This window comes from Rhinatrema bivittatum, chromosome 4 (genome assembly GCF_901001135.1).
Source record: "Rhinatrema bivittatum chromosome 4, aRhiBiv1.1, whole genome shotgun sequence".
NCBI classification, from domain to species: domain Eukaryota; kingdom Metazoa; phylum Chordata; class Amphibia; order Gymnophiona; family Rhinatrematidae; genus Rhinatrema; species Rhinatrema bivittatum.
Window position 1 is genome coordinate 84,103,078 of NC_042618.1, and position 20,358 is coordinate 84,123,435.

The following is a 20,358-nucleotide window of genomic DNA, read 5'->3' on the forward strand; positions in this document are numbered from 1 at the left end:
AGGTAGTAAGGAGGTCGTTGATTACTTGGAGGCAGTTGTCCCAGAATTTCAGTGTTTTTGTGAGGGATTCGGTTATAGGGATCAGGATTAGGGTTAGAGCCCAGGAACCTTAAACCAAAGGTCATGTAGATCCAGATTTGTCACTTTATAGTGGCATTTAGAGCATAGCTTGAATGGCTTTTTACCTACATTTGAAGACTTGTGAAGTAGAAAGAAAACATTATATAAGGTTGGGGGGTTTTTTTTACACTAGAACCAGCTGAGAGAGCAGAAACCAACTGTTCGCAAGACAGACAAAAAAAAAAAGACTGAGGGATGTGCACGGCAACAGCAGCTGCGTGGGAACTCCTGTACATGCTTAGAAATGCCTTTTGTTTTTCTGAGATGAGAGCAATTCCCAACTCGGCGCCATCAGACGACATCACCCACTTGTGTGGTTGCATTGTTCCTGCTTGTCCACAGAGCAAGCTTCTTACCCTCCAGAAGTCAGGAAAGCAGTGAGAAATAAGACACTAACGTACAACTTTCTATAACAAGGTGTCATGTTACCCCTAGCACTGACTCAGGGTAACCCTGTGGCCACTTGGAAGGTCCCTGCACTGCCTATGCCCAGCTGCACCTACGCACGTGCTCCTAAGGACAGTGGTACCTCTCACAATCCAAGGATCACAGAGTTCCTAGAAATACACACAATATTGGGTCGCTAGTCAGTCCAAGTCAGGCAGAGCTAACAAACTAACAAAGTTTTTAAACAAAAAGTAAGAACAGTGAACGGACAAAACATTAAATCTGCAAACAGAAACAGGGAAAAGAACAAGGATTATACAGCAAAAATTATCTAAACAGTTTTCACTACTCATTAGTTCCTGGGGAGATCAGGAAACACGTTGTCCACAAAGCCTCAGTACAGAGATCTGCTCCCTCCGCACTCCTGATGGGCCCATTCAGTAAAAGTCGCAGGAGAGCGGGCGAGCGCCCAGTCTCCTGTGCGTGTGATTCAGGGGGGGAGAAGATGCTGTCAGCGGGTTTGACAGCAGACGCTCAATTTTTCCGGCGTTGGTTCTCGAGCCCACTGACAGCCACGGGTTTGGAAAACGGACGCCGGCTAAATTGAGCATCCGTCTTCCGGCCCATGGGCCACCAGCAGATTTAAAACATTTTTTTAAAATTTTTTTATATTTTGGGGCCTCCGACTTAATATCGCTGTGATATTAAGTCAAAGGCTGTAGAGAAAAGCAGTTTTTCTGCTTTTCACTTTCCTGGTGCTGGCAGAAATTAACGCCAGCCTTTGGGTAGGTGCTAATTTCTGAAAGTAAAATGTGGGGCTTGGCTGCACATTTTATTTACTGTATCGTGCAGGAATAACTAATAGGGCCATCAGCGTGCATTTGCATGGTGCGGGCGCTATTAGTTCAGGGGGGTTGGACGCACGTTTTGGACGCGCTATTACCCCTTACTGTATAAGGGGTAAAGCTAGCGCGTTGAAAACGTGCGTCCGATACAGTACAGTGTGTGTCTGGAGCACCGTGTACTGTACCAGCCCGTGCGACTGCAGAGCTCCAGTACTTTCACGTCTGGTTCTCTGTTTGCAGGGCCAATCAGTGCAGACAGTACTAGAACAACTGTATCACCAATAGCCTTTCGACTAGGAATCGATTTTTGGCGAATGGCACTGCAGGGTGTTTCAGTGTCACGTCTTCTGAGGGATGCTGGGATATCCAGGCTGATCAAGCCACCTTCAGTCAAGGCAGCATCCAAAGCCCCTGCTTGAACTAGGCCAGCACAGAGGAAATGTGGCACAGGCAGCACAGTAACTACAGAGCATGCAAAACCCGCTTCACCACACAAGGTGATAAAAGAAAAGAGCTGGAGTGAGCCAATTCTCCTTAGAGTTGTTCATATAATAAGTTTTCATAGCTTTTGTGAAGGAGGGCCTGCAGAAAGCAAACTCTTCCTAATCAAGGGGCTGGAATGAAAGCGAGGCAGAAAGTGAGAGATGTTAAAGAAGGGACCAGCGCCTGTCTCATGTACAAAGAGAATATGGCGGCTCATTTTCCTTTCAAACAGCAGCAGAGAGCTCTACCCTTCCTCCCCAGCACCATCACAGGCTGTTCCATGCATCTACCACATTTCCCTGGAGGATGTGATTCCTGAATCTGTCCCCTTCCAGCTTCTTATTCTAGCACTTCTTACTACTTTTCCCAGTCCCAGATTACCGAGGACTCACCTTGCCTGCAATGGCAACAGGCCTGTCAAAGATTGCATGCATGCCCAGTATTGCAGACTGCGGGGGGTTAATGATGGGGGTACCAAGGAGGGAGCCAAACACGCCCCCATTACTGATGGTGAAGGTTCCCCCATCCATATCTTCAATTGCAAGTTCATTCTTGCGAGCCTGAAATGTAAGCAAGGAAAAGAAAGCCTGGCTTCAAACCCAAGAAACTGCATGGTATGCACGAGACGTAGCTCTCCACCTCCCAAGTGTATTATTTATTCCCTCCCCCTTCCCAGGGCTTCCACGTCCTCACACCCAGGATCTCTTCCTCCTCTAGCTCTCATTCTGGGGACTCATCCAACCTCTTCTTCACACCCAGTGGCTTCCTCCTCTTTGCTCTCAGGGGCTCTCAGCTTCTTAAAAACATGAGCGATGCCAAACTAAGTCAGATCAAAGCTCCACCAAATCCAACAGACGCCGTCTCGGAAAGTGGCCAATCTAGGTCACAAATACCTGGCAGGATCCCAATTCTCATTCCCATAGATAAGCAGTGCTTTCCCAAGACTGCCCGCTTAATAATTGCTTATGGACTTTTCCTGCAGGAACTTTTCCAAACCCAGCTACAAATTCCACAGCCTGACTATGTGCTGAGTGAAAACACGTTTTTTCAGATTTGTTTTACAACTTATAAGAAAATTATTACTTACCTGCTAATTTTCGTTCCTGTAGTACCATGGATCAGTCCAAACAGTGGGTTATGTCCCCAATCCAGCAGATGGCGTCAGCACAAGCTTTGAGGGGGCGTCACCCTATATACCACTACCCCCTCTGCAGGAGTTCAGTATCGAGTATATCAAAGCCCGAGTAGAAAACAGAACCCCTTATTGGATCAAGTTTCCAAATAACCGGCAACAAAAGCCGTGCAACTATAATAACGAACGCAAACTGCAAGTATCCTACCAACGTGTAGAGAACATTGAACGCAGCTAGACAACCTGTAGGGAGCTGCGAAGAACAGTAGAATCTGAAAGAGTCATGAAGGAAAGACTCAGAGGAGATCCGAGCAGGCTGAGAAACCCAGACGTGGTGGGCGTCTGGACTGATCCATGGTACTACAGGAACGAAAATTAGCAGGTAAGTAATAATTTTCTTTTCCCTGTACGTACCTGGATCAGTCCAGACAGTGGGATGTACCCAAGCTTCCCTAAATCGGGTGGGGTCCTGCGAGGCCTGCTTGGAGAACCTGATCGCCAAAATGCCCATAGACTGGAGAGGCGAGATGTAGGCGATAGTGCCTCGAGAACGTATGTAGCGATTTCCAGGTGGCTGCTCTACAGATTTCCTGAGAAGAAACCGAGCGAGACTCCGCCCAGGAGGCCGCCTGAGAACGTGTAGAGTGCGCGACAATACCGGGAGGGGGAGTCCGCCCCATCCCAATATAGGAAGCTGCAATGTCAGCCTTCAGCCATCTGGCGATGGTCGTCTTCGAGGCCTGGGCCCCCTTCCTAGGGCCAGACCAAAGCACGAAGAGATGGTCAGACGTCCGGAAAGCATTCGTAGCCTCCAGATAGAGACGCAGAGTGCGCTTGACGTCCAAGAGACGGAGGGACTTCGGCTCAGACGAAGAGAAGGACGGCAGTTCCACCGTTTGATTCACATGAAACGCAGACACCACCTTCGGGAGAAATGATGGAACGGTGCGGATGGAAACTCCAGAATCGGAGAAATGTAGATAAGGCTCTCTACGCGAAAGAGCCTGCAGTTCCGATATGCGGCGAGCGGAACAGATTGCCACCAGAAACACTGTCTTAAGAGTGAGATCCTTAAGCGTTGCACTCCGCAGGGGCTCGAACGGAGGTCCCGACAGGGAGCGAAGGACGAGGTTGAGACTCCAGGAGGGACAAGGATCTCGCAACGGAGGCCGCAAATGTTTAACACCCTTGAGGAAACGCACAATGTCCGGGTGCTGTAGCAGCAAGCTCCCATCGCGCAAGAGCGAGCCAAGGGCGGCCACCTGAACCCGTAGGGAATTATAGGCGAGCCCCTTGTCCACCCCTGCTTGCAGAAACTGCAGGATCTGAGGAACCAAAGCCGTAGTGGGTCCCGTGTTTTGGCTGGAACACCAGGACTCGAACACCTTCCAGACTCGAACGTAGGCCGCCGACGTTGACGTCTTCCGAGAGCGCAACAGCGTTGACACTACCACCTCCTGGTAGCCCCGGCGCCGGAGGCGGCGCCTTTCAAAAGCCAGGCCGCAAGACAGAAGAGTTCTGCCTGATCGAAAAATACCGGACCCTGGTGCAAGAGGTGGGGAAGATGTCCCAGCCGGATGGGTCCGTCGATAACCAGCTGTAGCAGGTCTGCAAACCAGGGACGCCTGGGCCATTCTGGCGCGACGAAGATCACAGTCCCCTGATGAGCCTCTATTCGGCGGAGTATTCTGCCCACCAGCGGCCACGGCGGGAATGCGTAGAGAAGAAGGTGGGACGGCCTCGGGAGCACCAGGGAATCGGCTCCCTCCGTACCTCGCTCCCTGCGGCGACTGAAGAACCGGGGAGCCTTGGCGTTTTGCGCGGACGCCATCAGATCCAGGTGGGGGGACCCCCACCGATGGACAAGCAGCTGCATCGCCTCGTCGGACAGGGCCCATTCTCCGGGATCCAGTAGCTGGCGACTGAGGAAATCCGCCTGGACGTTGTCTACTCCTGCGATGTGCGAAGCCGCTAGGCGGACCAGATGTCGCTCTGCCCACTGCATTAACATCGCTGCTTCGAGCGCGACCTGCGGGCTGCGAGTGCCGCCTTGTCGGTTGATATAGGCCACGGTGGTCGCGTTGTCCGACAAGACCCTGACCTCCCGGTTCCGAAGAAGGGGCAGGAAGTGTCGCAGAGCCAGTCTGACCGCTCTGGTCTCCAGGCGATTGATGGACCACTTCGACTCCTCCTCGGACCACGTCCCCTGCATGGCGCTGCGGTCGCACACTGCTCCCCAGCCGACAAGACTGGCATCGGTGGTGACCACCATCCAATCTGGCAGATCGAGGGACACGCCGCGAGCCAGACTCGCTGGATCCATCCACCAGCTCAGGCTGTTCCTGGCCGGCTGCGGCAGCGGGAGAATCACCTGGTAATCCTGCGAGAGCGGTTTCCAATGGGAGAGGAGAGCCCTCTGTAGGGGCCGGAGGTGCGCAAACGCCCAAGGGACCATGTCGATGGTGGAGCCCATCACCCCCAGGAGCTGCAGGTAGTCCCAGGAGGTGGGATCTGGTAACGCAGAGAACCGCCGTATGTGATCCCGCAAGGAGTGCGCCTTGTCCTGACGTAGAAAAACCTTGCCCAGACGGGTGTCGAAGGTCGCCCCCAAAAAATCCAAACGCTGCGAGGGCACGAGGGAGCTCTTGGAGAAATTCACCACCCATCCCAGGGACTGCAGGAACTGTACCACCCGGGCTACCGCTGTCTGCCCGTGGTGGAAAGATTTCGCTCGAACGAGCCAATCGTCCAGATAAGGATGAACTAGGACGCCCTCCTTCCGCAGGGCAGCCGCCACCACCACCATGATCTTGGTGAAAGTGCGCGGAGCCGTCGCCAACCCGAACGGGAGGGCTATGAATTGGAAATGTTGGTCCAGGATCTTGAACCGGAGAAGACGCTGATGCTCCTGGCGGATGGGGATGTGCAGGTAGGCCTCCGTCAGATCCAGGGAGGCGAGAAACTCCCCCCGATGCACCGCCGTGATCACAGACCGCAGCGTTTCCATGCGGAACCGGACCACACGGAGGGCCCTGTTGACCTCCTTGAGGTCCAGGATGGGCTGGTAGGAGCCGTCCTTCTTTGGCACCACGAAGTAAATGGAATAATGGCCCGAGCCCACCTCTCCTAAGGGCACGGGCGCAATAGCGCCGATCTCCTGAAGCCTGTCGAGCGTCAGCTGCACCGCCCTGCGCTTGGGTCCCGATCCGCAGGGGGAGAAGATGAACCTTCCCTGCGGAGCGCGGACAAACTCCAATGCGTAGCCGCGTCCTATGGTGTCCAGGACCCACTGGTCTGATGTAATTTGCGCCCACTCCTGATAGAACCACGCCAGCCGGCCCCCAATCCTGGGGACGGCGGAGTGGGCGAGCCTGGCATCATTGCGAGGACTTGGGAGAGGGGTGTCCCGCCCCGGGGGCGGGGCGCGCGGGCCGACGCCCGCGAAAGGAGCGCAACCAGGGCTGAGACCTGGGGGCGGAGGACCTGGAGCCCATCGGTCTGTAGTTCCTGTAGCGGCGTTGTGCCCTGGCTCTGGTCCGAGATGAAGAAAACGCCCTAGAAGAGCGGAATCTGTCCTCCGGCAGCCGATGCACCGCATTTTCCCCCAGGGACTTGATGATCTGATCCAAATCCTCCCCGAAGAGGAACTTACCCCTGAAAGGCAGGGAACTCAGACTCGACTAGGAAGACGTATCCGCCGCCCAATTGCGAAGCCACAGCAAACGCCGAGCCGCTACAACCGAAGCCATGGATCGTGCCAGCACCCTGAACAGGTCGTACGAGGCATCCGCCCCGTACGCCACCGCCGCCTCCAGCCTATCCGCCTGGGCGGCCTCCTCGGGAGGCAGGGCCTGGGACGTGAGAAGTTGTTGTACCCAGAGGAGGCTCGCCCGCTGGGCAAGGGAACTGCACATCGCTGCTCGCATCCCCAGCGCGGAGACTTCAAAAACCCTTTTTAGGAAAACTTCCAACTTGCGATCCTGCGTATCCCGCAGGGCCGCTCCTCCCGTCACTGGGATCGTCGTCCTCTTCGTGACCGCCGACACCGCGGAGTCTACCTTTATGAGAGCCAGGAAATCTTCCGGAAGAGGATACAGCTTTTCCATGGTACGTCCGACCTTCAGGGAAGCCTCCGGGGTGTCCCACTCCCTAGTGAGAAGCTGAAGAAAAGATTCGTGGATGGGAAAAGCCCGGGCCCTTGGACGAAGAGCCGCCAGGACCGGATCCCCCTTCTTCGACGAGGTGACCACCGCGGGCGCTACCGGCGCGGGCGGGTCCGGTGGAGGGTCCAGGTCCAACTCCTGAATAATCAGCGGTATCAGGTCATCCAGTTCTTCCCTCTGGAAGAGACGCAACGTGCGCGGATCTTCCCCCTCCGGCGTGGAGTCCGTTGGGCCCAAGTCCGTAACATCAGGGTCAGGAGCCGCTGGTCCGGACGCCGCTCCCACCGGTCCTGGTGGGAGCCGGACCCGAACGGGGGGGTTGGGGGCCCCCACTCCCATCAAGACGGGGGGGGGGGGGGGCCTGGGAAACAGTCGACATCCGGGGTACCTTGGCCGGGGGAGGGCCCGCCGGGGCGTCCAGCCCCTGCAAGTATGCCGTGTGCATCAGAAGAATAAATTCCGGGGAAAACCCCGGCCTGCTCAAGGGGGTTCCGGATGACGGAGGGACCGTTGTACCCTGTCCCTGTGGCCCGGTTCCGGAATCAGGGTCGGGAGAGAAGCAGCAACCGCTTCTCTATCTTCCAGCGCTCCCTGAGACCCCTCAGGGCGCTGTGTATTCAAAATGGCCGCCGTTCCCGCCAGGAATGGGGGAGGGGCCGGCCCACGCTACCTGGGCAAACTGGGAAAGAAGGCAAAATCGGTGAGGGACTGCGAGGTGCCCTCCCCCCCGGGGAGGCACCGAGCGCAGATGCCCTCCCGAGAGATGCGTGACCCCGGCTCCCCGCAGGCCGAACAACGAGATGGTCGCGGCATCGTGATCACGTGGCAGCAAAGAACGGCAGCGAAAACAGCGGTAATTAACTACCTGAGCCTCGGGGGGGGCCGCGAGCGAATGAAAAACGGTGCCGCGGGGGGGCCCTGTCGGCCTGCACTGCCCGCCGGGTGAGGATCCAAGTGCCGCGGGGGGGGGGCCCTCCTGGCCGCACGACCCGCCGAAAACGTCCTCCCTGCCTGCCACAGCAGCCCCTGAGGAGCTGCAAAATGGCCGCCGCAAGCAAAAATCAGCGCGGAGAGGCCGGCTCCACCGGCATCCGCTAGGCACAGAAGGTGAGAGAGCTGCAAAGAAAAAGGCAACAGACCCAAAACCAAACTTACCCCGTTCAAGCCGCAGCGCAGGCAAGAGAGAGACACAGAGAGACACAGAGGGTAAGGAAAAGGCAGCTCCCTAAATTGAAACTTTTTCAGACTTTTTTTTTTTTTTAAATTACAAAACTTGATCCAAAGAAACACAAAAAGGCAGAGGCCAAAGTGAAAAACAAGTAAGAAAATCACAGGGAAACCTATAGCAATGGGAGAATCCCCGGATACCCTACTCGCATCTGCTGGAGTCAGAAGATACTGAACTCCTGCAGAGGGGGTAGTAGTATATATGGGAACGCCCCCTCAAAGCTTGTGCTGACTCCATCTGCTGGATTGGGGACATAACCCACGGTCTGGACTGATCCAGGTACGTACAGGGAACTACTAGTTTTATGGAGTGTGCTGTAGCTTTAGTACAGTGATAAGGGTTAAGAACTGTCCCATCCCACTAGAAACTTCCATCCCCTCTCAGAGCCATTCCATGCCCTTTATCATTTGTGCACTTTTTCTAGTCCCACTGTCTTTTTTGAGACGGGGGTGAGACCGGCACACAATACTCAGGGCGCAGTCGCACCATGGAGCCACACAGAGGCAGTATAGGCTGTCTTCTGCTCTATTCTCCATTCCTGGCCGAATCATTACCAACATTCGCTTTGCTTTCTTGACGGCTGCACTGAGCTGAGGATTTCAAGGCACTAAGATCCTTTCCCTGGTTGGTGGTGCCTATAGTTTGGATTATTCTTCACTCTATGCAACACTTGTCTACATGAAATTTCATTTGCCATTTGGTGCTGTTTCCCAGCCTTGCAAAGTCCTTCTGCAACTCCTCACAACCTGTTAATGTTTAACAACTGTGAATATTATCTCCTATGCAATTCTGATAATCTTACTTACTCCCTTTTCCAAATCATTCATGAATATGTTAAACAGCAGAGGTCGCAGTGTTTCCTGCCTTTGAAGCAGTCACTAATCCACAATGGGATCCCATAACCTTTTAATCTGCTGGGGTTAATCCTTCTCTCGTGGCAGGACCTGCTCTTCTCCCTCCCCTCCTGGGCCACCACGTTACTCGTGGCAGGACCTGCTCCTCTCCCTCCCGGGCCACCACGTTACTCGTGGCAGGACCTGCTCTTCTCCCTCCCCTCCTGGGCCACCACGTTACTCGTGGCAGGACCTGCTCTTCTCCCTCCCCTCCTGGGCCACCACGTTACTCGTGGCAGGACCTGCTCTTCTCCCTCCCCTCCTGGGCCACCACGTTACTCGTGGCAGGACCTGCTCCTCTCCCTCCCCTCCTGGGCCACCACGTTACTCGTGGCAGGATCTGCTCCTCTCCCTCCCGGGCCACCACGTTACTCATGGCAGGACCTGCTCCTCTCCCTCCCCTCCTGGGCCACCACGTTACTCGTGGCAGGACCTGCTCCTCTCCCTCCCGGGCCACCACGTTACTCGTGGCAGGACCTGCTCCTCTCCCTCCCCTCCTGGGCCACCACGTTACTCATGGCAGGACCTGCTCCTCTCCCTCCCGGGCCACCACGTTACTCATGGCAGGACCTGCTCCTCTCCCTCCCCTCCTGGGCCACCACGTTACTCGTGGCAGGACCTGCTCCTCTCCCTCCCGGGCCACCACGTTACTCGTGGCAGGACCTGCTCCTCTCCCTCCCCTCCTGGGCCACCACGTTACTCGTGGCAGGACCTGCTCCTCTCCCTCCCCTCCTGGGCCACCACGTTACTCGTGGCAGGACCTGCTCCTCTCCCTCCCGGGCCACCACGTTACTCATGGCAGGACCTGCTCCTCTCCCTCCCCTCCTGGGCCACCACGTTACTCGTGGCAGGACCTGCTCCTCTCCCTCCCGGGCCACCACGTTACTCGTGGCAGGACCTGCTCCTCTCCCTCCCCTCCCGGGCCACCACGTTACTCGTGGCAGGACCTGCTCTTCTCCCTCCCCTCCCGGGCCACCACGTTACTCGTGGCAGGACCTGCTCCTCTCCCTCCCCTCCTGGGCCACCACGTTACTCGTGGCAGGACCTGCTCCTCTCCCTCCCCTCCCGGGCCACCACGTTACTCGTGGCAGGACCTGCTCTTCTCCCTCCCCTCCTGGGCCACCACGTTTCTCGTGGCAGGACCTGCTCCTCTCCCTCCCCTCCTGGGCCACCACGTTACTCGTGGCAGGACCTGCTCCTCTCCCTCCCCTCCTGGGCCACCACGTTACTCGTGGCAGGACCTGCTCCTCTCCCTCCCCTCCTGGGCCACCACGTTACTCGTGGCAGGACCTGCTCCTCTCCCTCCCCTCCTGGGCCACCACGTTACTCGTGGCAGGACCTGCTCCTCTCCCTCCCCTCCTGGGCCACCACGTTACTCGTGGCAGGACCTGCTCCTCTCCCTCCCCTCCTGGGCCACCACGTTACTCGTGGCAGGACCTGCTCCTCTCCCTCCCTCCTGGGCCACCACGTTACTCGTGGCAGGACCTGCTCCTCTCCCTCCCCTCCTGGGCCACCACGTTACTCGTGGCAGGACCTGCTCTTCTCCCTCTCCTCCTGGGCCACCACGTTACTCGTGGCAGGACCTGCTCCTCTCCCTCCCCTCCTGGGCCACCACGTTACTCGTGGCAGGACCTGCTCCTCTCCCTCCCCTCCTGGGCCACCACGTTACTCGTGGCAGGACCTGCTCTTCTCCCTCCCCTCCTGGGCCACCACGTTTCTCGTGGCAGGACCTGCTCCTCTCCCTCCCCTCCTGGGCCACCACGTTACTCGTGGCAGGACCTGCTCCTCTCCCTCCCCTCCTGGGCCACCACGTTACTCGTGGCAGGACCTGCTCTTCTCCCTCCCCTCCTGGGCCACCACGTTACTCGTGGCAGGACCTGCTCCTCTCCCTCCCCTCCTGGGCCACCACGTTACTCGTGGCAGGACCTGCTCCTCTCCCTCCCCTCCTGGGCCACCACGTTACTCGTGGCAGGACCTGCTCCTCTCCCTCCCCTCCTGGGCCACCACGTTACTCGTGGCAGGACCTGCTCCTCTCCCTCCCCTCCTGGGCCACCACGTTACTCGTGGCAGGACCTGCTCTTCTCCCTCCCCTCCTGGGCCACCACGTTACTCGTGGCAGGACCTGCTCTTCTCCCCCCCTCCTGGGCCACCACGTTACTCGTGGCAGGACCTGCTCCTCTCCCTCCCCTCCTGGGCCACCACGTTACTCGTGGCAGGACCTGCTCCTCTCCCTCCCCTCCTGGGCCACCACGTTACTCGTGGCAGGACCTGCTCCTCTCCCTCCCCTCCTGGGCCACCACGTTACTCGTGGCAGGACCTGCTCTTCTCCCTCCCCTCCTGGGCCACCACGTTACTCGTGGCAGGACCTGCTCCTCTCCCTCCCCTCCTGGGCCACCACGTTATTAAAGTGCTCTCGCACTAAGCCCGCTTTCCCAGATGCCGTATTTTTCCCTCCATAAGATGCACTTTTTTTCCTCCAAAAGTGGGGGGAAAATGTTTGTGCGTCTTATGGAGGGAATATAAAAACAACTAACTACAACCCCCTCCCCAGGGACTTTTGGCAAGTCTTGGGGGGGTCAGGAGGGTGGGTGTTGTAGTTAATTAAATTTAAAGGGTTGGGATGGAGGGGGGGTTTGGGGGGTGGGAAAGAGAACAGTAAAAGTTTTCTGATCTGGGGAGTGGACCGAAATGGCCCTCCCCAGACCCGAAAACGAAATGGGGACAAAAAAAAATGTTATGCACTCCCCTAACTTGCTCCATTAGATGCACAGACGCCCAGGAACAGAGCCGGATTACCACACCATTTTTTATTTTTATTACATTTTCTCCCTCTGAATCCTAGGTGCGTCTTATGGAGCGAAAAATACGGTACTCTCTACTTAGGAGACAGTCTAATCCATTCCCACTGCCCCTATCTTCCCTGGCTTGCTCTCTGCATCCCCTGCCAAGAAAAAGCCTCACCTTTTCTCCCAGGTCATTGATGGCTCGCTCAATGTCAGCAAAGTTCATGGTTTCAACATTCCTGAGGACAGGAACCACGAGACCCTGTACGAAAGGAGAGAGTGTCAGCCAAGAACTCAGAGCTCAGACAGACGAGTCCAGGCAAGGACATGCAAGAGAGGGCAGAGGGCATGAGTGAGGCAGGCACAGGGCAGAAATTACAGGCACCTGCAAGGGAGGGCAGAAGGTACAGATGAGACCGGTGCATGGACGAGACAGTACAGGAAGGTACAGATGAGACCGGTGCATGGACGAGACAGTACAGGAAGGTACAGATGAGACCGGTGCATGGACGAGACAGTACAGGAAGGTACAGATGAGACCGGTGCATGGACGAGACAGTACAGGAAGGTGCAGATGAGACAGGTGCATTGACGAGACAGTACAGGAAGGTACAGGTGAGACCGGTGCATGGACGAGACGGTACAGGAAGGTGCAGGTGAGACGGTACAGGAAGGTACAGATGAGACAGGTACATGGATGAGACGGTACAGGAAGGTACAGATGAGACAGGTGCATGGATGAGACGGTACAGGAAGGTACAGATGAGACAGGTGCATAGATGCGACGGTACAGGAAGGTACAGATGAGACAGTGCAGGCAGGTGCAGACGAGACAGGTGCATGGACGAGACAGTGCAGGCAGGTGCAGACGAGACAGGTGCATGGACGAGACAGTGCAGGCAGGTGCAGATGAGACAGGTGCATGGACGAGACAGTGCAGGCAGGTACAGACGAGACAGGTGCATGGACGAGACAGTGCAGGCAGGTACAGACGAGACAGGTGCATGGACGAGACAGTGCAGGCAGGTACAGACGAGACAGGTGCATGGACGAGACGGTACAGGAAGGTGCAGATGAGACGGTACAGGAAGGTACAGATGAGACAGGTACATGGATGAGACGGTACAGGAAGGTACAGATGAGACAGGTGCATGGATGAGACAGTACAGGAAGGTACAGATGAGACAGGTGCATGGACGAGACAGTACAGGAAGGTGCAGATGAGACAGGTGCATGGACGAGACAGTACAGGAAGGTGCAGATGAGACAGGTGCATGGACGAGACAGTACAGGAAGGTACAGATGAGACAGGTGCATAGATGAGACAGTACAGGAAGGTACAGATGAGACAGGTGCATGGACGATACAGTACAGGAAGGTACAGATGAGACAGGTGCATAGATGAGACAGTACAGGAAGGTACAGATGAGACAGTGCAGGCAGGTGCAGACGAGACAGGTGCATGGACGAGACAGTGCAGGCAGGTGCAGACGAGACAGGTGCATGGACGAGACAGTGCAGGCAGGTACAGATGAGACAGGTGCATGGACGAGACAGTGCTTGCAGGTACAGATGAGACAGGTACATGGATGAGATGGTGCTTGCAGGTGCAGACGAGACAGATGCATGGATGAGACGGTGCTTGCAGGTGCAGATGAGACAGGTGCATGGATGAGACGGTGCTTGCAGGTACAGATGAGCAGGTGCATGGATGAGACGGTACAGGAAGGTACAGATGAGACAGGTGCATGGATGAGACAGTGCTTGCAGGTACAGATGAGACAGGTGCATGGATGAGACGTGCTTGCAGGTGTAGATGAGACAGGTGCATGGATGAGACGGTGCTTGCAGGTACAGATGAGACAGGTGCATGGATGAGATGGTGCAGGCAGATACAGATGAGACAGGTGCATGGATGAGACGGTGCAGACAGATACAGATGAGACAGGTGCATGGATGAGACGGTGCAGACAGATACAGATGAGACAGGTGCATGGATGAGACAGTGCTTGCAGGTACAGATGAGACAGGTGCATGGATGAGACGGTGCTTGCAGGTACAGATGAGACAGGTGCATGGATGAGATGGTGCAGACAGATACAATGTGAGGAACAGCATATTCTATATTCTTGCACTTTACCCTAGGAGTAGACACTGCCACACTGATATCGATGTAATCTCGGTACACAATCTCTTTGGTTGTATCATCAATGACTAACAGGAAAAAAAAGGGAATCTGTTATTTTGTACATAATGCCTTAGTGACTGGAATCTAATCAAACACAAGGTTGTGCTTCCATTTTCACCCCAAAAACTACATGACGACTTCTGCAAGAGAAACATTTCAGTTTCACCCCTGAAGGAAGAAGATGAGGACAGGGTGGAGATATGAAAGAGAAGGAAATTAAGATAGATGCAAGGTTAATGGAATAAACTGCAGGGCGTCAGGGGAGCCCAGAAGGGAGCTAAAGGTGGAAAAAAGTTGTCTAGGGTGATAAAGAGAGGACTACGTTAGGGACGCCAGCAGATTTATGAAATCAGATTGAAGGCAGAGACAAAGAACAGAAAGCATGATGATCCAAAGGTTGTGTGTTTCAATCTGTTTCTTACATTTGTAATTAAATACATGAACAAAAAAAAAGTGAGATCAAAAGTTCCGTAAGTGAGTTAACCACATATATTCTTGAAAAAACAAACAAAACATGCGTCATATAAACCAGGTGATCCTGCAAATATTTCACTAATAAACTCTACCACCACCCCCCTCTCCCCATAACTCTAGCCTGATCTTGGACTTCTCATAACCAGAGGATCTGACATGAGATCATCATTCGTTAAGCCAGGCACGGATTCTGCCCTAATAACAAGAAAGATTTTAAAATGTATCCCAAAACATTACAGGCTTCTTCGGCTGAAATCCATTCCCCTTGGTTTAACGGCTTCCGCTTAGCTGCAAAGCGCACACTGCGACACACACTAAAGCCTAATGAGAATTTAGATAATTACGGAGCTGCTCTAGAACGTTACAGAATAGAGAGCAATTAAGGCACAGTCAAATTATTCAAGTTAAGATTCATTCAATGCTAAGTAGTCCACAAGATCTTTCTGGTTTGGTTCAGGCACTTGCATGTTATTTAATATTAATCTAAGTGACCTGACAAGTTCCTCTATTAGGAAATGATTTCCCCTTTTTTTTTTTTTTTTTTTTTTTTTAAAGAATAAGGTTCTGGAATCAGTGATCAACTTGGGCCCTCCCTATGTTTGGATACTTATGGGCCTGCATGAGAATCTTTGTTGCATGTTTCTTCTGTGGAGACCATGCAAATTTATCGATAAGATAAATGATGCACAATGTCCCCTGAATCCTCGTCCTGTCCCTTTGTTAAAGATATTGAGAGAAGATCTAGTGCCACTTATTAACATGACTGCCAACTGCTCTTTAACTACAAGGCAACTTCCTCCAATACTGAAGCAAACATCAGTTCAACCTTTACTAAAAAAAGTCCATCATTGATCCAAATTGTGATTTTAAAATCAGTCCTCCATTGGATAGATAAGCAATGTAGGGAAGACAGCCAATCAGCATCCAATCTCACCTCTTCTGTTTTTGGCAAAGATGACTGAACCAGTAGTTCTGACCCAGTTGTCCAATTTTTTTAAGGAACATTTTCTGCTTGATGAACAACAGTCCAGGTTCAGAAAGCACTTTAGCACAGAAACGTTGGGCCTGATATTCAAAGTGCGTTCAGCGCTATTTAGCTGGATAAGTGGGAGCTATGCGCTAAGTGGCAGCCACTGAATATGTGCGCACAATTAATGGTCGCTGCTTAGCCGTATAAGTCCCTTATATGGCTGAAAGGTTAGCCGCCTAAGTTGTGGAGGGTCAGTGGGCAGATCAGGGTGGAATGAGTTAGCCTTACAACTTATGCGGCTAACTGCTGATATAGGAAAATTAGTTTCTTACCTGATAATTTTCGTTCCTGTAGTACCAAGGATCAGTCCAGGACACCTGGGTTGTGACTCCGCACCAGTAGATGGAGACAGACTAAAACTTGTGGGCGGAGCATATATGCCCCTGTGCCAGTCACAGCCCCTCAGTCATACGTAATGTCAAAGTAGACAAAAAGCCATAAGGCAACCATAGCTAACCATACAACTTGGTAGGGAAACGAAAGAAATCCAACACCCCTATAGGAACTAGACTCCCCAACCGGGAGAGCGAATAAACAAGGGTCAGCGTACTGAAAAATAAAAACAATGAGCGGACTCTCCGTTACTATAGCGCAGCACTGCGGGCGGGATCCTGGACTGATCCTTGGTACTACAGGAACGAAAATTATCAGGTAAGAAACTAATTTTCCTTTCCCTGTACGTACCAGGATCAGTCCAGGACACCTGGGATGTACCAGAGCTAACTTACCGAGGGTGGGAAGCAGAGAGTCCCGCTCGGAGTACCCTCTCTCCAAATCCCCCAGCATCAGTAGCCTGAACATCCAACCGATAATGTTTAATGAAGGTATGTAAGGACTTCCAGGTAGCCGCCCTGCAAATCTCTTGAGGCGACACCTGAGAAGATTCCGCCCAAGACGCAGCGTGAGACCGCGTCGAATGAGCCCGAAGACCCACCGGCGGCGATTTTCCGCGCAGAATGTATGCGGAGCCAATGGCTTCCTTGAGCCAAAGGGCAATCGTCGTGCGGGACGCCGCAGAACCTTTCTTTGGACCCGAAATCAACACAAACAGATGATCCGTCACCCGAAACGGATTGGTGACCTCCAGATAGCGAAGAAGGGACCTCCGCACATCTAGCTTTCGCAATTCTCTCGTTTTCGGGTCCGAAGACTCCCCAACAGCGAAAGCGGGAAGTTCAATCGATTGATTCAAATGGAAAGCCGACACGACTTTAGGAAGGAAGGAGGGAACCGTCCGCAAGGAAACCCCCGAATCGGAAATGCGCAAGAAAGGGCTCCCTACAGGACAGCGCCTGTAATTCCGAAACACGGCGAGCCGACGCAATCGCCACCAGGAATACGGTCTTCAACGTGAGATCCTTGAGCGTAGAACGTTTCAGGGGCTCAAACGGCGCTGAGCCTAAGGCTGAGAGCACCCAGTTGAGGTTCCAAGACGGGCAAGGGAGCCGCAAAGGAGGACGGAGGTGTTTAGCCCCCCGAAGAAAACGGGAGATATCCGGGTGGAGAGCCAGAGAGACCCCCCAGACCTTACCATGCAAACACCCAAGCGCCGCCACTTGGACCCGAAGGGAATTGCACGCTAAACCTTTGGCGAGCCCCGCCTGGAGAAAAGCCAAAATATCGGCAATAGAAGCGGAAGTGGGATCCAGACCCCGCTCCACTAACCATTCCTCAAAAACTACCCAGACCCGAACATAAGCTAGGGACGTAGACTGTTTTCTGGATCTCAGCAACGTAGCAACGACCGCATCCGAGTAGCCTTTTCTCTTCAACCGACACCTCTCAAAAGCCATGCCGCGAGACAGAAATGAGCCGCATCCTCCAAACAGACGGGGCCCTGACGAAGGAGCCCCATGAGCCGCATCCTCCAAACAGACGGGGCCCTGACGAAGGAGCCCCGCGAACCCCTGTAGACGAAGAGGTGCGGCCACCGACAACTGGGACCAGGTCCGCAAACCACGGACGGCGTGGCCACTCCGGCGCCACCATGATCACGTTGGACGGGTGCAATTCTATGCGCCGCAGGATCTTGCCGATCATGGGCCACGGTGGGAACACATACAGTAGCACATCCACCGGCCAGGGAAGGACCAACGCGTCGACTCCCTCTGCTCCTCTTTCGCGACGTCGACTGTAAAATCTCGGAGCCTTTGCGTTGTGCCACGTGGCCATCAGATCCATGTGGGGCGTTCCCCAAGTCCTGCAGATGAAGAGAAACGCCTCGTCCGCCAGCTCCCACTCTCCGGGATCCAGGTGGTGACGGCTGAGAAAATCCGCCTGGACGTTGTCGACCCCTGCTATGTGGGATGCAGCAAGATGGCTGAGATGCTGTTCTGCCCAGAGCATCAAGAGCCGCGCCTCCTCCGCCACTAGAGGACTTCTTGTCCCGCCCTGGTGATTGATGTAAGCCACGGTGGTAGCGTTGTCCGACAATACCCGGACCGCCTGTCCGCGCACTAGGGGTAGAAAAGCTTGCAGCGCCAGACGGACCGCTCTGGTCTCCAGCCGGTTGATAGACCACCGGGTCTGCGACTGTGACCACAGACCCTGAACCGACTTCCCCTGGCAAACTGCCCCCCCCGCCGGAAAGACTGGCATCCGTGGTCACCACCGTCCAGGTGGGCACCAGAAGGGACACTCCACAGGAGAGATGCTTGGAATCCAGCCACCAGCTCAGGCTGGATTGCGCCTGACCCTCGAGAGATAGAGGTAGATAGAAATCTTCGGAAACCGGTTTCCAGCGGGAAAGCAATGAGGACTGCAGCGGTCGTAGATGAGCGAACACCCAAGGGACTAACGCCAGCGTGGATGCCATAGACCCCAGAACCGTCAGGTAATCGCTGTAGTTGACCACCCAGCCCAGGGACTGCAAGAGCTGCAACACCCTGGCCACCGCCTGCCGACACAGACTCTGAGACTTCGCCCGGATCAGCCAATCGTCGAGGTAAGGGTGAACCAGCAGGCCTTCCCGACGCAACTGCGCCGCCACGACCACCATCACTTTCGTGAATGTCCGAGGCGCTGTCGCCAGGCCGAACGGGAGCGCCCGGAACTGGAAGTGCCTGCCCAGAATGCAAAACCGCAGGAACCGCTGACACGCTGGATGGATGCCCACATGAAGGTATGCTTCTGTGAGATCTAGGGACGCCAGGAATTCGCCGGGACGCACAGCCGCGATCACCGAACGAATGGTCTCCATCTTGAAGTGAGGGACCCGAAGGCATCTGTTGACTCCTTTCAGATCCAGAATTGGGCGGAAAGTGCCGTCTTTCTTGGGGACTATGAAGTAAATGGAGTAACGGCCCTTGCCGTACTGATCGGCCGGAACCGGAGAGATGGCTCCCAAGCTTTCTAGTCTTTGGATGGTATCTAGCACCGCCACCTTCTTCTTGGGATCCTTGCAGGGTGAGACCAGGAATTTGTCCGTTGGGATGCGAGCAAAATCTAACTCATAGCCGTGTTTTATCACGTCGAGGACCCACTGATCCGACGTCACGCTGGCCCATTCCTCGAGGAATAAGGATAGACGCGCCCCCACGTTTGGAACAACGGGCCGAGGACGCGACGAGGGATGGGCCGGCCGAACTTCATTGCGAAGGCTTGGAGCCCGCACCCGACGGGGCCCCTTCTTGTCGGCCAAAACGTTTGCCCCGAAAGGACTGCTGCCACTGAGGGTTCCGAGAGGAAGACGGTCTATACGAGGGTCCAGAGGATCTTTGCGGCCTTGACTTCCTGGGCCCCCGGAACCGGGCTCTGCCTGAAAAGGAAGATCTGGACCGGGCCCTATCCTCCGGCAGCTTAAACACTCGGTTCTCTCCCAGGGAAACCATCAAATCGTCCAACTCCTTGCCAAACAGCAATTTCCCCTTAAAAGGCAAAGCCCCGAGGTGAGCCTTGGAAGAACCATCCGCTGCCCAATTGCGCAGCCAAAGGAGACGACGTGCCGACACCGCTGCCACCTTGGACCTAGCTGAGGTGCGCAAAAGATCATGGAGTGCATCAGCTCCATAGGCAATAGCCGCCTCCAATCTATCTGCTTGGGAAGCCTCCTCTGAAGAGAGACCCGCATTCGCCTGCAGGACCTGAGCCCAGCGCAGACTAGCACGCATAGCAAAATTTGTGCAAATGGCGGCGCGCACCCCTAGGGCAGAAACCTCAAAATCTTTTTGAGTTGAACCTCCAACTTCCGGTCTTGAATATCCCGGAGGGCTGTTGCTCCCGTGACCGGGATGGTAGACCTCTTCGTGACAGCGGACACCGCCGAATCCACCTTTGGGAGTCGGAGGAGCTCTAGCGCGTCCTCCGGCAAAGGGTAAAGTTTGTCCATGGCCTTGCAGACTTTCAGACCTAACTCCGGAGTAACCCATTCCTTGAAGAGGATATCCGTGGACGAAAAATGAAAAGGAAAAATGAAAAGGAAAAGCGACCGCCGGCCCTGTGAGCCCAAGCAGCACAGGATCCATATTTGCCTCCTGGCGGACCACCACCGGAGGAGCTTCAATCCCCAGCTCCTGGAGAATGGCCGGAATGAGTGGCGACAGTTCCTCTCTGCGGAACAGACGCACCACCTTGGGGTCATCCCCATCGACGGCCTGCGCTCCTTTACCTGTACTAGGCTGCGCCGAGCCATCT

At 54.8% G+C, this 20,358-nt stretch overlaps 1 protein-coding gene across 1 annotated transcript in view; it reads right to left on the reverse strand.

The window, feature by feature from the left end:
* Window positions 1-20,358, reverse strand: part of DLST (dihydrolipoamide S-succinyltransferase) — a gene marked incomplete at its 5' end in the record, with an annotated part of 166,900 nt that overhangs the window by 21,633 nt on the left and 124,909 nt on the right. The window contains 3 exons of the mRNA XM_029598424.1: window positions 2,228-2,395; window positions 12,213-12,296; window positions 14,175-14,248. Of these exons, the coding sequence (XP_029454284.1) occupies window positions 2,228-2,395; window positions 12,213-12,296; window positions 14,175-14,248 (326 nt within the window). The remainder of the gene's footprint in view (window positions 1-2,227; window positions 2,396-12,212; window positions 12,297-14,174; window positions 14,249-20,358) is intronic.